Source organism: Chlamydotis macqueenii, chromosome 17 (genome assembly GCF_036417535.1).
Source record: "Chlamydotis macqueenii isolate bChlMac1 chromosome 17, bChlMac1.mat, whole genome shotgun sequence".
Classification (NCBI taxonomy): domain Eukaryota; kingdom Metazoa; phylum Chordata; class Aves; order Otidiformes; family Otididae; genus Chlamydotis; species Chlamydotis macqueenii.
The window spans coordinates 10,801,088-10,815,654 of record NC_141572.1 but is presented as its reverse complement, the minus strand read 5'-3'; the positions used below and the strand labels follow the sequence as shown (position 1 = coordinate 10,815,654).

Here is a 14,567-nt window from a genome sequence, read left to right as displayed (position 1 = left end):
GACTGCTGGAGTTTGCTCTACTTTAGGCTGTTGAACATCCATGGAGGGTGGGATTGGCGGATCCACTCTTCACCCAGTGCCATGGATTGCCTTCTCTCTGAGGATGGCAGATGCTTTGGAGAAGTAAAGAGTATCTTGGCTATTGTGCAAGTACAGTAGTGACAGTGAAAACCCAAAGCTGCATTACGCAGGGGAAAGTTGGTCCTTGAAGGCAGTATGATGAATTTAGGTCTTTTTTGCTCAAACAGTCCTGTAAGGGGAACGGAAATGAGCCAAAGAGTAGCTGTTCAAGCTGCATTTAATGAACTGTCAGTCCCAAAAAGGTGACAGTGACTTTCCATCCCCTCAGTAGCCTTTGACTGGTGTGTATCTGGAATACACTTGCTGAAGAGCTCCTTGGTGTCCTGTGCTCACTCACAGATGGACAGTAACCCTGTGCACCCCAGGAGCAACTGTGTGCAGGACTGAGAAACATGGACAGAGGAGCATTGGCCATTGCCCTCTAGAAGTGGCAGGCTCTGACCAAGGACCTTGAACCAGAGAGGGTGCTGTGCTCACACTGGGGTGTGTCAAATAGCTTTGGCCAAGGTTGCTTGCTAATGACTAAGACGTGTTTTGCACTGGTTATTGACGACCTTCTGGAGAGAGAGGATCTGGGGAGGAGGAAGCTGTTCACTGCTCACAGCTCAGAACTCATGGAATCCTGCTAAAAAGCAAGGGCTGGAAAGATGGGAAGTCGTATATACAGTCTCACCACGTCACTCTGAAGTAGGGAGGAAGAGGTCAACACAGATGACTGCTTACCTGGCAAAGCCAGCCTGCCTCCAGGGTGTGGGCAGGAGGCAGTCCTTGACTCCATCACATTTCAAAGGAGGCAAAGGGCCTGCCAGTGTGCATTGGAGGAGGAAATCTGGTAAAAAGTCTCTAATGTTATTGCTGACTTGACTTGGGAACTAGATCAAATGTCATCTGACACTGGGCCCCTGTCCAGTGACCTAAATGCTTGCTGAGCATCTAAAATCCTCAGAGTGTAAAGTCACAAGGAGCAATCGGTTGTCCTGTCACCACTGAAAGGTAACAGTAGCACGACATCTTGAACATTGCCTCCCTTCCTGATATTCTGCTTCACTTCAAAACAGGACATTACCATGATGTAACTGTCAAGGCCAGAACTGGCCTCACACCTCCCTTGGCCTTCCCCCTCCCCTTCCCAAACTGCCCTTCCCCATGCAGGGCTGCCGGTTGCTGGGCAGAGGGGGAAACGGTGGATGTGGGAGAAGGCAGATGGAAAGACTGCTCTTGTGCCTGATCATCTGCTCCCTGGTTCCCATGTGCCCCAGAAGCAGGAAGGCTGATGATCCTGTCTCTTCCCACAGGAAGATGAAGCAGCGCTATGTGGTGACCGGAGTCCTCACTGCAGCCCTGCTGGGACTCATCTTGTTCCTGGGACTCTTCTTCGGGCTGCGCTCTGACTCAAGGGAGACACACACTTATAAGAGGGCAGCTGTGGCTACAGATGCGGGGCAGTGCTCAATAATTGGAAGGTACCCGCTAATTGTGCCGTGACTCTTCCTAGCTCTGACAGCTCTTGCACAAGACAAAACTGTTGTTTCCCCGATGTTCAGGTGCGAGCCTGGCAGTTGCCCAGCACAGACAATCTCTAATCTCCCTGTAGGAACAGGAGGCCATAATAAAATCTGGGCTTTTACCACCCCTGACCAATGTTCCTGTAGTTGCTCAAAGACAACATAGCAGGCAAAGGTTCCCTAAATGCATGAAAAATGGGAACAAGAGATGCTTTCCAAGCTCCTTTTAAGAACCGTTTATCAAGCAGTCCTCCAGTTCTAGATGCAAGTGCTGCAGATTTCAGGGTCCTTAGAAAGCTGTGATTTCTCATGTGTAATGAATGTGTCTGGGATGCCTGTCCCCAAACATACTTTGACACATCTCAGTGTTTTCAAGCTAGTTTGGATGTGTCTCTAATGAGGGCTGGTCTGGTCTGCGCCTAGACCATTAGCATGTATTCTCTAAGGTGATGGAAGCTCAAAACTTCCTATTCCTGAGGAACCTATAGACAAATGTGCATTAGAGAATCTGTCATAGCTGCTCTGACGAGATGACCCCACTGCTCACAGGTAGCTGAGACACTGTAACATGTGACCACACGATGCCTTCTCTTCTGCTGCACAGGGACATCCTTCAGCAAGGTGGATCAGCAGTGGATGCTGCAATTGCAGCTCTGCTTTGTGTAGGACTGATGAATGCTCACAGCATGGGCATTGGAGGGGGCTTCTTCTTTACCATCTACAGCAGCACAGGTAAGGGATAGGGCCATACACATCTGGAACAGTGTGAGAACTGTTTATCTAAAGCAGGTGATTTATCCTACCTGGGTGAAGGTAAATGACTGACTCTCACAGCGCCTGGGGGAACATGCTGTCCTCAAAATAATTGCCAAGAAGCTGGCTCATATTGATCGGACTGCTTCAGCAGAGACCATGCCTCTGTGTTTAGTCCAGAGCTAAACATCATCTTCCTTGCTCTGTTGTTAAAGGAAAAGTGGAAATCATTAATGCAAGAGAGGTGGCTCCAAAAAGTGCATCGGAGGACATGTTTGGGAATAACACACAGCTCTCTCTGAAAGGTATGGCAAAGGCTGTTTCACTGCTTTGTGGGGACCACATAGCTCCAACATGAGCTGCTACTGACACGTCTGAATTAAGAACATTTCTTATGATTAGATTCTTGCATATCTACAGGATTTCTCACCTAGAAATGTCCTTCAAACTAGTCAGTCACCTCAGTGCTTTCTGCTTTTCACTTAATGAAAATGCAGGTGAATCCAAAGGCCCGAGTGTGACCTGTTCAGTATCTACCATCTTTCCTTTCTACCCCTTTGAATAAATGTTTATGGATCAACTTAGCTCTTGTCAGTTCAAGTGTCCTCCCTAAATACCTTTTGTGGTGGCTTCAGCTAATGGTTCAGGGGCTTCAGAGAAGTAGTCAGTTCCTTTCAGGGACATATTTTCTTGTTAAAAATAGAAAGGAATAGTAACTAGTTCTCTTCATGGTCACTCCTTGTAACCAAGGAGGAACAGCACTTTGGAGGGGGTTTAAGAAGTGTGTTGCACTTCTGGGAGATGCCAGTAAAAGCAGGATTGATGCAAACTGCTGCATCACTGTGTAATGTAGTAACCAATCTATTGCGATTGCAGTTACAATGCTGCAACCAAGTTTTTGGCTTAAGTATGTACACGGTCTGTGTCCTCTTACTGTAGCTTGTTCCAGTTCTCTGAAGGACTGGAAACTGCAGGCAGCTATGATAGCTTCTGTGTTCTGAGCAGCTTTTGTCTGGTACAGAGCCTACTGAGGGGAAATGACCCGAAAACTTGAATTACCAGCAAGAGGATAGAGGTGTTTCAACAGACTGGAATATGTAGGCGTAAATGTCAGAAAGAATAATTCTGTTAGCATCATATGCATAAGCTGGTCGTAGTGTACGTAATCCCTACCTAAAAACAGGGCTGACGAAGAAGCCTACTCTATCTCCTATTCCATTATTTGCTTTCTATTCTTGCTGTGGAAGACTAATACATTTCTTATCTGCTCCAGGAGGACTGTCCATCGCTGTACCAGGAGAAATCCGTGGATATGAGCTGGCTCACAAGCGTCATGGCAAATTGGCATGGAAAGACTTGTTTTTGCCCAGCATCAAGTTGGCAAGAGAAGGATTCCCTGTTGGGAAAGGCCTTGCAGCAGCCATTAAATCAAGAGAGGAGTCAATTGAAAGCAATCCCTCACTGTGGTAGGTAGAGCAGTTGCTGTTCTGTGCAAAGAAATTTGGGGTAACTGCATCCTAGCTGAAAAGTCTGTGTAATGTAGTGTCTGTGAGGAGTGTGCCTCTGCTCCAGCGACTGTACTCACTGTACCTGCTGATTTTGTTCCAGCTATGTGAAGGTGCTACATCATGTGGCCAGTTTTAGAAATGTTCAGTCCTGACTTTTAAAGGGAGATAAATTCTGCTCTTAAAGTCCATTTGCCTGAGCAAAAGTGGAATCAGAGTACCTGCTGGGATAAATCTGTCAGATGGCAATGTATTCTGAATCCCCAGCTTTTCCTCATACTGTAGGTGCACTAAGTTAATCTTACCTGCATTTGGGCAACTGCGCAGTCTCCTTGAACATCTCATCTGCTGTCAGGCAGGAGCAATGCCTCTGACCACCCACTTCTGGCAATGACTATGAACATGAAGGGTTTAAAATACTCCTCCACTTCCTCTTATAGTCAAACCTATGGTGTCTAAGTCCAGCCCTGCTGAAGAGGATGCTTCATCTTCTCTTTTCCTTAAAATCTCTGCCAGCTGCAGTTTTTTTTTTCCAGTCCAACTGGGGTGTACAGCCTGGGCCTATCTCCTGTACTTCCATCTGACAGGTCTACAGCAGCACATTTCGTGATTCATGATGAGGGAGCTAGAGAGGAAGCTGTCTACCTCCGAAATGCTCTGAGAAACAGGGATCAAAATGTATTCTCCAGGACTCATTGGAGGCTTTGAGCCTCATAGCTTCATAATCTGTGCTCTGAGCAGAACTGCTTGAGTTCAAGGACTGTGGCATCTTGAGACAGTTGTTGGCCCTTGGGCAGGTATGGGGAGGGTAGCCTGCCTTGGTGAGAAAGATTGATGCTCCCTCCTGCAGACTTCAGTGACCAAATTCTGAGCAATGAGGAATCCCAAGTCAGAAACTACTGTTCACTTTTATGTCCCAGTGCAAGATAGCAGGACCCCTGGGGCATGGCTCTGGCATTTTTTCTTCTCTCCAAGAAGCCGCTAGCATGAGCACTCAAATACTGTGTCAGCTGGTACAGGTACACATAGTTTTGAACTTGTCTCTCAGATCTGATCTTCTCAATCTCCTTTCTCTGTTAGTGAAGTGTTCTGCAAAGGAGGGAAAATTCTGCACGAGGGTGATATCCTCAAGATGCCTAAACTGGCCAACACATACGAGACTATAGCCAGTGAAGGAGCAGATGCCTTTTACACAGGAAGCCTGGCAAAACAGATCGTCGATGACATCCGCAGTGCAGGTGAGAAACAGGACATCTGTCCAAACAGCATGAGCGACCTGACTGCTGCAGCTCAGCATCAAGGGAAGAGCTGGTGACCTGCAGAAGCCTTGGAAGCAGGTCAGGCCTGCTGCCTGAAATGCCACCTCTGAGAGCTGTGGCAACAGGACACCCAAAAGAGAAGCCATTAGCACTTCAATGGATGCACTTGAAATGCAGTCAGAAATGGATAGTATATACTGTGCATTTCTGTACTGTATAGTACAGTATGAGTTTCTGCATATAGCTTAGCAGACAACCGCTGTTTACAGAGCCTGAATCCAACAAGTTTCTGCCTAAAACATTACACACATGGTCCTGTAAAATCTGAGCTTCTTTAATCCCTCGATGCCACTAGATGGTGATAATATCCTATCCTTACTGGCTAGCATTGGCTAGCTTCAGTCAACCTCATATGAGTTACTGGCTTTATTTACTTTTTAATTACTGTCTTCCCTTTTCTGATGAGAAAGACAATGGAACATACAAATTATTCTGCTTGTGGGGTAGCACAAAGCACCTGCACCCAAAATCTGCATCCTCCTCCTGTAAACAGACCCTTAATGATGTTTTGTTACCTGACATTGCTGGTTTCCTTTGTAAAAAAGATAGTTCACCAGATTTTTGGCTGCTGTAAATCAGCCCAGCTTCAAGCTTAGGCTATCTGAGCTGCATCTGTATCTATCAAGGAATAAATTCATCTCCTATGCATCCACCTTTGCTTTCTTTACCTTGCAACTTTTTGGATTTTTCTGTGTTCCTTCCTGCCCTTGCTGTGATGCATGGTGATGGAGTATGACCTCCTCTTCCCAGCACAGATCACATAAACCCGCATCTAGAGTTTCTTTCTCTTTTCCAGGGGGCATTGTCACATTGGATGACCTGCGGGACTACAGTGCAACAGTGATCGAAGACCCCATACAGATCGCGCTCGGGGAGTTTACCCTCTACACGCCTAGTGCCCCCCTGAGCGGCCCAGTGCTAGCCCTTATTTTCAACATACTGAAAGGTGAGAGTGCCACTGAGCAGGGCCTTACGGGGAGCAGGAGCTGGGAGAGCTCCAAAGTCAATGCCTTTTTTTTTTTGTTTTGGGAGCTGGACCTCCCTTAATAGCCCTCCAGCAGGCGAGAAGTCTGAGAGCCCTGAAGGGATCAGAGATGCAGAAACATTCCTCTTCTGCTGTAAACTCAGGGATATCGCCTTCCTGCTTGAAATACAGATGCGAGAGGAAAAATATGCTCCTGACTGGAGCACTTCCCTGGCACCTGCATGGGTGGAAACTAACTTGTATTTGAGGCTTCTTTGGAAAATGTCTCTGCAAGTACAAATTCTGCTTTTGACTCCCACAGTGCTCAGAACTACCAGAGCTCCTGTGTTCTCCATGCAGAGATTAGCACAGTCCAGCGACTGCATCTCTGTAGAGACTAGGCTTCAGGGTTTTACCATTTGACACGGGTTTATTAGCAGTCCATTGCTGGGTGCCTTCCCTTGTGTTGACAATCATTTGTCTTCTGTTGCCAGGATATAATTTCTCTGCTGACAGCATCAAAACCACGGAGGAGAAAGGTCTGACGTACCACCGCATTGTGGAGGCCTTTCGCTTTGCATATGCCAAGAGGACTTTACTGGGAGATCCAAAATTTGTCAACATCACAGAGGTACCTGGCAAAAGCCTTTTCTTTCTGCAACAACCAAGGTTGACTGGAACATGGCTTAAGGTTTTTGGGTAACTAAACTTTGTCAGAGATGCTCTGTGCCACCTGCTGTTAACAGGCATGGAAACATCTCTGAATCAGACGTGAAGTCCTATGTGACTCATGGCTGAGCTGTGAGGGATATAAATGGAGGAAACTTTCCTGCTGTAAGGAAAAGCAAAATGCTCAATTCACCAGGAGTGTTTGAGTATATCTAGGGCTAATCTTCCCTGTTTTCATAGTGTCTGAGGTCTTATTCATTAGATGACATTCCCAGCATCCTTGTGGCTCTCTAACTGCAGTCCTGCCTATAGTAAATGGACCAACGGATGGGAAGGGGTGAGGCAGGAACCCTGCTTTTCCCAGCTTCACACTTTGTGCTTTTACTTCTGTGACTCTCCAAAAGCAGCAGGATCTGATCCCAGCCTGATGGACACAAATTTGCAACTTACAGAGCAATGATCAGAGCTTGCCTTGGTCTAGTCCTCTCAACCCGATCCCTCTCCTCTCATCTCTGAAGCAAGTGTTACACTGCTTGCCTACACCTTACAGCAGTGTTGAGGACAGTTTTCCATAGATCTACAATGATGGATGCTGATTAACTTCCTACACAGAGGGGTGCATTGTAACAGCTGCTTCTGTGACTGCTTAAAATCCTCTTTGGTACAATGTCCATCTTTCAAGAAGGAGGAAAGCCCCTGCTGGAAAACTCTAGCTGCACTGCTGGGATTTGCCACTCTTACGTGGCCTGAAGTATTGGATATCAGCCTCATAACTACATGTCTCTTAAACTTAATCTGCTGAGTAACTGCATTGGATTTCTCTGACAGGCGATCAGAAATGTGACGTCCGAGTTCTTTGCGGATAGTCTCCGGAGGAAAATCACAGACAACACCTCCCATCCAGTTGACTACTATGAGCCAATATATTACACTGGAGATAATGCCGGTACATCCCACCTCTCCATTGTGGCTGATGACGGCAGTGCTGTGTCCGCCACCAGCACCATCAACCAATAGTATGAGCTCAGACATTACTTCCGTGTAGGCCTTTGCCATCTTCCTAGCGGTGGTTCTGTGGTTGGTATAAAACATCACTGAACTCTCCTCTCTCTGGCGGGGTAGTGATGGGTAGCACTGTTGATGGGCACTTCTGCTGAGCTTGCAGGTCAGTTCTTAACACTGAGGCCTGTGTGGTTGGGTCAGAGGACAAAATATGTCTCTGTCATGTTGGGTTCACTCACCAAGAAAACATTCACTGCATCTGGATCTTCTCATAAGCAGTAGTATCGCTGCCGGCTCTGATTTCCCAGGCTTCTGGAAGGAATTTGAGTTAATGCAGCTGGCCTGGAAGTGCAGCGTTTGACTTTGAGTGCTGTCAGGAAGAGCTGTGTTCCATGCATATGGCCTGAGGCTGGGGGATGAAGGTTCTTTTTGTCCATAGAAAATGTCTCCAGCTTGACACATCTAAGCAAAACCCTGATTGTCCCCAAATGTGCCAGCCTTTGAGCTGTGCTGCCTCTGAATGGAGTGCAGTAGTACCCAGCTGGCAGGGGAATTGGCTGTGTTTAGTTGCTGTGCTGTTTTTCTCCTTGGGGTCCTTGCAGGGGAGCTATACAGCTCTGGGCTGCCTTTCCTCTTTGTGTAGCTGTGTACTCACGGTATAAGCTGCTTCCTTCCCGCAAGGGGTGACAGAATGTCCTTTACAACAGGAGGAAATGGAGAGTTACTCCAATCAAATCCTGGGTTTCACAAGGCAGTAATTCACCTGAAGCTCCTCCTGGATTTGTTCTGGTTTTGACATGTCTGCGCCAACTTGTTTTTTCTAGCTTTGGCTCTGATGTACGATCCAACGTGAGTGGAATCATATTTAATGATGAGATGGATGACTTCAGCTCACCTTACATAATCAATGGATTTGGGATCCCTCCTTCTCCAGCAAACTTCATAGCACCAGGTAGCTGTAAACCACCTTCCTGACTCAGTCTTTTGGCCATATCTTGCATATTAATGCTGTGGTGTCTGCAAGGTAGGCTGCAGCATATCTGGGATCTGGCACAGATCTGGGGCTTTCTGCAGAGGATGAAAGCAAGTCACCTGGCACCCCTGCCAAAAGCACACAGCCGCCCGCCCCTGGTGCATCCTGAAGCAAGAGAGGCTGTCTAAAGACAACCTCTTGTGTATGCCTCCTTCCAACAACCAGAAGTCCTTTCCCAGAGAGCTCAGTACCTGTGAAATGAAATAACTTAGGGCTGCAAAAGATGTCTTTGAACTGATTTAAGAGGGAGGCAGCAGCAGGAGCTGACTGCAAAGTGTTAGATGGCACTGTCCAACCTTCTCCCTGGGCTGCCTTGGGAGCTGTAGGACGGCTTTGGGTAGATCCAGTTCACGTACCTAACCCAAGCAACCTCCCTGCTCCACCACTGTTTCTTGCAGACCCATCTCATTGCTGGTAAAGCAGACTGGGATTCTGCTACCCTCCTGTACCCCGCGTTTTGGAGAGGGACAGGGAAATGTAAGGACAGAAAGGGAAGTCCCATCGTGTACTGGAGGCAGCTGCATCACAGACAACCCCAACAGGGAAAGGACTGTGGAGGAAGGCACCTTCAGCCTCTGCGTGAAGGACCAGGGTTAGGGTTCGCATTACAGGAGCAAGGAGGAGATGGGTACAGGGGACAGTGGGATCCCCAAGGGCTGAACAAGACACATGAGCTGAGTCAGGAAGGTGGATACTGAGGCTCTGGCTTAAGACATGAAGCAGGAGCTGGCAGTTTGTAAGCTGCAGGTAGAAAGCTGAGCCTCTGTTACATCTGTGTCCCCAACAGGTAAACAGCCAATGTCCTCTATGTGCCCTTCCATCTTGGTGGATAAAACCAAAAAGGTCAAGATGGTGGTTGGTGCTTCTGGAGGAACAAAAATAACTACAGCAACAGCATTGGTATGTGATGATATGGGTAAACGGGGGACAAGGTGGCAAAACAAGGTGGGGGAGAGGCAGCATTTGGGCTAAGGGGCTCAGGTCTCCACCTGTGATGTAATCGTGCCTGTGGCTCCCTGCTGTGGACCTGAAAGGGAGTTTCCTGCCTGGCCTTCTGAGGGCCAGACCTCCAATGCCAACTCCTGCCAAAGCTACAGAGAGGGTCTGCTATTAAATCACCTGTAGTGATTCCAGGTCGTTTCCTTTGGGAAGTTCTTCTTACCACTTGCAGAAGATTTGTGACTTCATTTTAGCTTTGACTTCTGTTCTTTGGATCTCTGCGAACTGGTCTCTTTATCTAGTTTAGAGCTGTTCCCATCCAACATCCTAAACTTTGGATGAAAGTCACACAGAGAAGCTAAATAAGAACTTAGGCCAGGCATGGTGTTGAGCTCTCTGACACGCAGGCTCTCTGTGAGCGACTGTGGAATGCCCAGCTAGCCCAAAAGTGATTGCAGGAGAAAGCTGTCTGCTGTGCCAGCACACACAGCAGTTCAGAGCACCAGACTGGATCTTTCTTACTGGCTGAGGTAGAGGAGAAGTCTCCATAAAAAAAAACACTACCAGCAGCTTTCTAAGCCCTTGATTCTGAGGCTATTTGGATTTGCCAGTAGCTACAACCTGCAATCTAAGTGTGTAGAGATGAGCCAGGTTTCAGGAAACCGGTTGCACAGCAGCGGGAGGCTGGAGCTATATGTTTGCTGAGGTGATGGCTGCGTGTCTAAGCCAGCACTAGCTTAATCATAGCAGTGTAAATCCAGCTACAATAGCTTGAGGATCTGATCCTTTTGGTATGTTAATTTTAGTAACTCACTGTCTCTTTGTGTGGGAATCCTCCTAAGCATATAGAAGCTAACTTGCTGCAATGTACCTGTGTTTTGCTTAGCCAAGAGAGGAACTGCTGAAAGCAGCTGGGACCAGAAACTACGCCTTTTATGTGCTCTGGTAAACATCCCTTCAGACATCTCTGCCTGTGTTGCTACAAGGGTCAGGCCTCTTTGAAGACAATTAACTAACGCTAAGGCTCTTTGCTTCTCACAGGCGATCATGAATTCCATCTGGTTTGGTTATGATGTGAAGAAAGCAGTGGAAGAGCCCAGAATTCACGATCAGCTGTTTCCCAACATCACAGAGCTTGAGCAGCAAATAGAGGAGGTTTGTCCAGCTAGAGTCAGGGGTGTGTGTGAACTTGTATGGTGCTGGGTTCCTAGTGTTGTTTGCCAAACGTTCCTAGGTGAGCAGTGTTAAAAGCTGACACAGGTCAAGTACTGGGTCATGATAAGCTGTTCAATCTGTGCCTTTAGTCTCAGTCACGCGGGTTTGAAGACTAGAGCATGCAAGCATGACCTACATCTGAAACGATGATATGTATCTTCTTGCTATGTTGTTTGGCTAAAAGGACTTGCAAAATAGCAAACCACATCGGGGCCTGGACCTTTCAGCAGTCTAAATGTAGTGACCCTCAGGAAACTCTTGTCCTATTGTGCAACCTCCCGAAGAATCCTGAAACACTGGCACAGAGCAACCAAGGGAGGATGCACAGAGGGACCTGAGAACAAACTTGAAAATATTTTCACAGTTAAAGGTCTCTGTGCAGCATTGTCAGTCTGGAGAGCTGATGGCAGGATCTGCCTCGCTCTGCACACCACTTGCCTGAGCTGGCATCTTCATTCACCCTGAGGAATTACACATTCCAGAGGCCTGAGACACAGACTTTGTACATATCTCATCCCATGTCTTTATATTAGGGAAAACATTCTACATAAGGCAGTTTTCTTAATGCAACTATGCAGAAGATCCTCCTTTAATAAACTTCTTATTAAGGTAACAGCTGAGATATCTGCCTGCACTGGGGAGGGTGCCCTGCTCTCTGCAAGTCGTGTTTTCCCCTGTTCCCAAACAGGATCCATCAGTTCTGGCTGTTGGTATATGAATATCTTAGGCAGAACACTCTGTGACCAGGAATAGTACTGGTAGCCCAAACTGAGCACCACAAATGCCACATCTTCTCAATTCCACCTCTTCAAAATCAGGGCATCCCAAAAAGCAAAGGGGAGAGGAGGAAGAGCATGTAGTTGTAGGAGACCTACCTTATACCGGCACTGAACGCTTGGGTAGTCATGGAAGATGCAGGTTGCAGGCTATGGCACCTGCGCAGTTTCTCTCTCCTGTTGTCCTCATTCACTTCTGCATTGCAGGGTATAGAAGAACAATTAAAGAAGAGAAAACACGATACCACACGGGTGAGCGGTGGTGCTGTTGTGCAGGCCATTCTCAGAACAGACAAAGGATGGGCTGCAGCCTCTGATTCCCGGAAAGGTGGCTTCCCAGCAGGCTACTGATGCGATTCAGCTCCTTTTTTCAGTAGTCTGGTGACACTGAGGTGTGTTTGGGGGGAAGATTCTTTAGGTCTACAACTCAGGGACTTCCCACAGGAAAGAGAACAAATTTACCTGTGGTGGTATTGACAGAGCTGGGACAGTTCTCTACAGCCATAACCGAAGTGCCTCATGCCACAGCAGTCTGCTAAGACAGGCATGTCTACCAGGACGTGCAGTACTTACTTGAAGAGTCTGTTCTGCCTTGAAGAGTTTGTTCCCTGCCTCCTCTCCATCCCATGAAGACAGATTGGGTACCCAGAGTTTCTGAAGAAGGTCCAGCTCACCCAGGCTGCAGGAAGTGTTTTCCCTGCACACCTTCAGCTACTGGGAATGTCCCTGTCACTGCTAAAGAAGAGATTTGTTTCCTGTTGAGTAGATGTGAGTTACAGGACTCTGAGGACTGGGTTTTCTAAGATGTAAGCTAATAGATCTGTGCCATAACAGGAAGCCCAGCTCTAGACTGGGATAAGCCTTCACAAACTCACCACTCTTTCTTTTAGCAAAAGATGTTTCTGCTTTTCACTTCAGTTGATTATTGGAGATGAATGGGTAAATGGGGTAGTGGCTTCAAACTTTTTTATATTTCTGTTGAGAAGGTCTAAAGGGAAGATGCTACCTGTAAAACTCTGAGCACAACTAAAATAAATAAATACGGAATCACATATTTTTTCTTGCCTTGCACAGTTGCTACTGGCAAAAGGGATGGTGAGAGTCTGCATGAAAGAAGCTCTCCTGAGATTTTTTTTCTCTTTTCTTCACTCCTTTGATGAAGCTATCAGTAAAAAAAAAAAAAAAAAAAAAAAAAGTTAAGTATCCAAAACAAGCTTGTTTTTCTCCAGTTTGCTTTTTACCACATCATACTGCAGGGCTGAAATACCAGAGTCTGAGGAAGCCTCTCAAAGGACATGCTGCAGCTACTCTTCTTTGAAGGTAAGTTGCCATTAATTGGACGATTACTGACCCCTCAGAAATTTGTGTCTGATATGGAACAGCTAAGAGTGTCTGTACCTATGCAAGAGGGGGTTTTGGTGTTCACCTACCAGCAGGGACTAATAACATCACATCAGATAAACTTAGCCTAAGATCAAAACTGCATGTTCATCAGGCTCTAGGGATGTTTATCAAATCCTTGAAACACAAGTAACAGTAACGGAAGTAATCTATTCAGCTTGTTGAAACTTCCTGTCAGTGTGTAAGAACCTCAAAATATAGAATGCAATAAAGAGAAAATGAAAGGCATGAGGCACTCTTTCTTTCCCAGTAGTTCCTGGAATTGAGGAGAGTTTAGTTTCAAGGAATAAGGTGATAGCTAGATCATGCTTAAATCAGAGTCATAACTTTGACGTATGTATTTGCTTATATCACTCTCACTAAATGAGTGGCGCTGACCAAAAGCTGCCTGGAAAGTGCTCTGTGGTCCTTTTTCCTGAGCTGTTACTGATTATGACTTGTTAGGTGCAGCTAAGGCAGTGACTGTAAATAACCTAGAGTCATTGTGTTGCTTTAAAAATGAGATTGGTTTAGGGCCAAATCTGTACCCTTTTATTGCTGAACTGAGACTTTGACTTTTCTACTTCTTGCAGTTCCATGATAGATGCCACTCAGTGGCAGGCTGCTGTTGAAATCCAATTTGCAGGCCAGTTCAGGAAGCTTTGATACAAGTTTGTTTATAGAACAGCATCAGCTGCTATTTGTTGGGAACACCCGGCCCTTTGGACTTAGGACTAGCTGAGCTCTTTCTTGGCCAAGTGGGATCTGAGGAATAAACAAAATTATTGCACAGCAAAATAGGTTATTGAAACCTTACCGTCACCGTAGTTAGTCTGAACTACAACTGAAAAAGCTTGTGTTCTGAAACTGGAAGGTAACTGTTTTCTGGGAAATTACTTAGACACACAAGTTTGAGGAACTGCTGCTGAGCTGCTTCTAACAGTTCGTGATGCGTGGTCTTACTTAAGTTCCTGAATTTCTTCTAGCTAGTCAGAAAACTCCCCTATTACTTATAACCTGTGTTACAAAACTTGCCTTATGGAACGCTCAGATTTTGCCATGGGTAGAAGCACTTCTGTTGAAAACTATTCTTAGAAATGCATTTGAATTCTTGACTTTCAGCAGAAATGGGTTTGTTTCAGCTGTATCACCACAAAGGACTGATTTGTTGAAACTAAAACAGGCTAAGGCTTGCACTTGCATCCTACATTTAAAAAAAAAAAAAAAACAAACTTTGGCTGTTTGAGCTACGAGAAAATACATTGTCCCACCCCTTTGAATGCAACCACCTCCCCGCTCTGCTTCTGAGCAGAGACATAATGTCTTAGTGTAAGCTGCCTGACACAATGCAGGGTGTGGAGAAAAAGGAGATGTTGCCATGACCGATACCAGCTGGTTTGAAAGGGAACTGTACTGTTAAAGGGCA

General features: G+C 46.4%; 1 protein-coding gene across 2 annotated transcripts in view; it reads left to right on the top strand.

Annotated features, from left to right (window-relative positions):
- GGT1 (gamma-glutamyltransferase 1) overlaps window positions 1-12,813 on the top strand; it is a 60,160-nt gene extending 47,347 nt beyond the window's left edge. The window contains exons 6-18 of one of the 2 annotated variants that reach the window (XM_086761694.1): window positions 1,377-1,544; window positions 2,191-2,318; window positions 2,555-2,644; window positions 3,613-3,805; window positions 4,925-5,082; window positions 5,960-6,109; window positions 6,622-6,758; window positions 7,625-7,812; window positions 8,623-8,750; window positions 9,619-9,731; window positions 10,812-10,925; window positions 11,969-12,153; window positions 12,293-12,813. In XM_086761694.1, coding sequence (XP_086617820.1) covers window positions 1,377-1,544; window positions 2,191-2,318; window positions 2,555-2,644; window positions 3,613-3,805; window positions 4,925-5,082; window positions 5,960-6,109; window positions 6,622-6,758; window positions 7,625-7,812; window positions 8,623-8,750; window positions 9,619-9,731; window positions 10,812-10,925; window positions 11,969-12,112 — 1,711 coding nt within the window. In that variant the 3' untranslated portion in view covers window positions 12,113-12,153; window positions 12,293-12,813. Of the gene's footprint in view, window positions 1-1,376; window positions 1,545-2,190; window positions 2,319-2,554; window positions 2,645-3,612; window positions 3,806-4,924; window positions 5,083-5,959; window positions 6,110-6,621; window positions 6,759-7,624; window positions 7,813-8,622; window positions 8,751-9,618; window positions 9,732-10,811; window positions 10,926-11,968 lie in introns of both variants that reach the window. The other variant, XM_086761695.1, reaches the window with a different exon arrangement.
- Window positions 12,814-14,567: the final 1,754 nt, after the last annotated feature.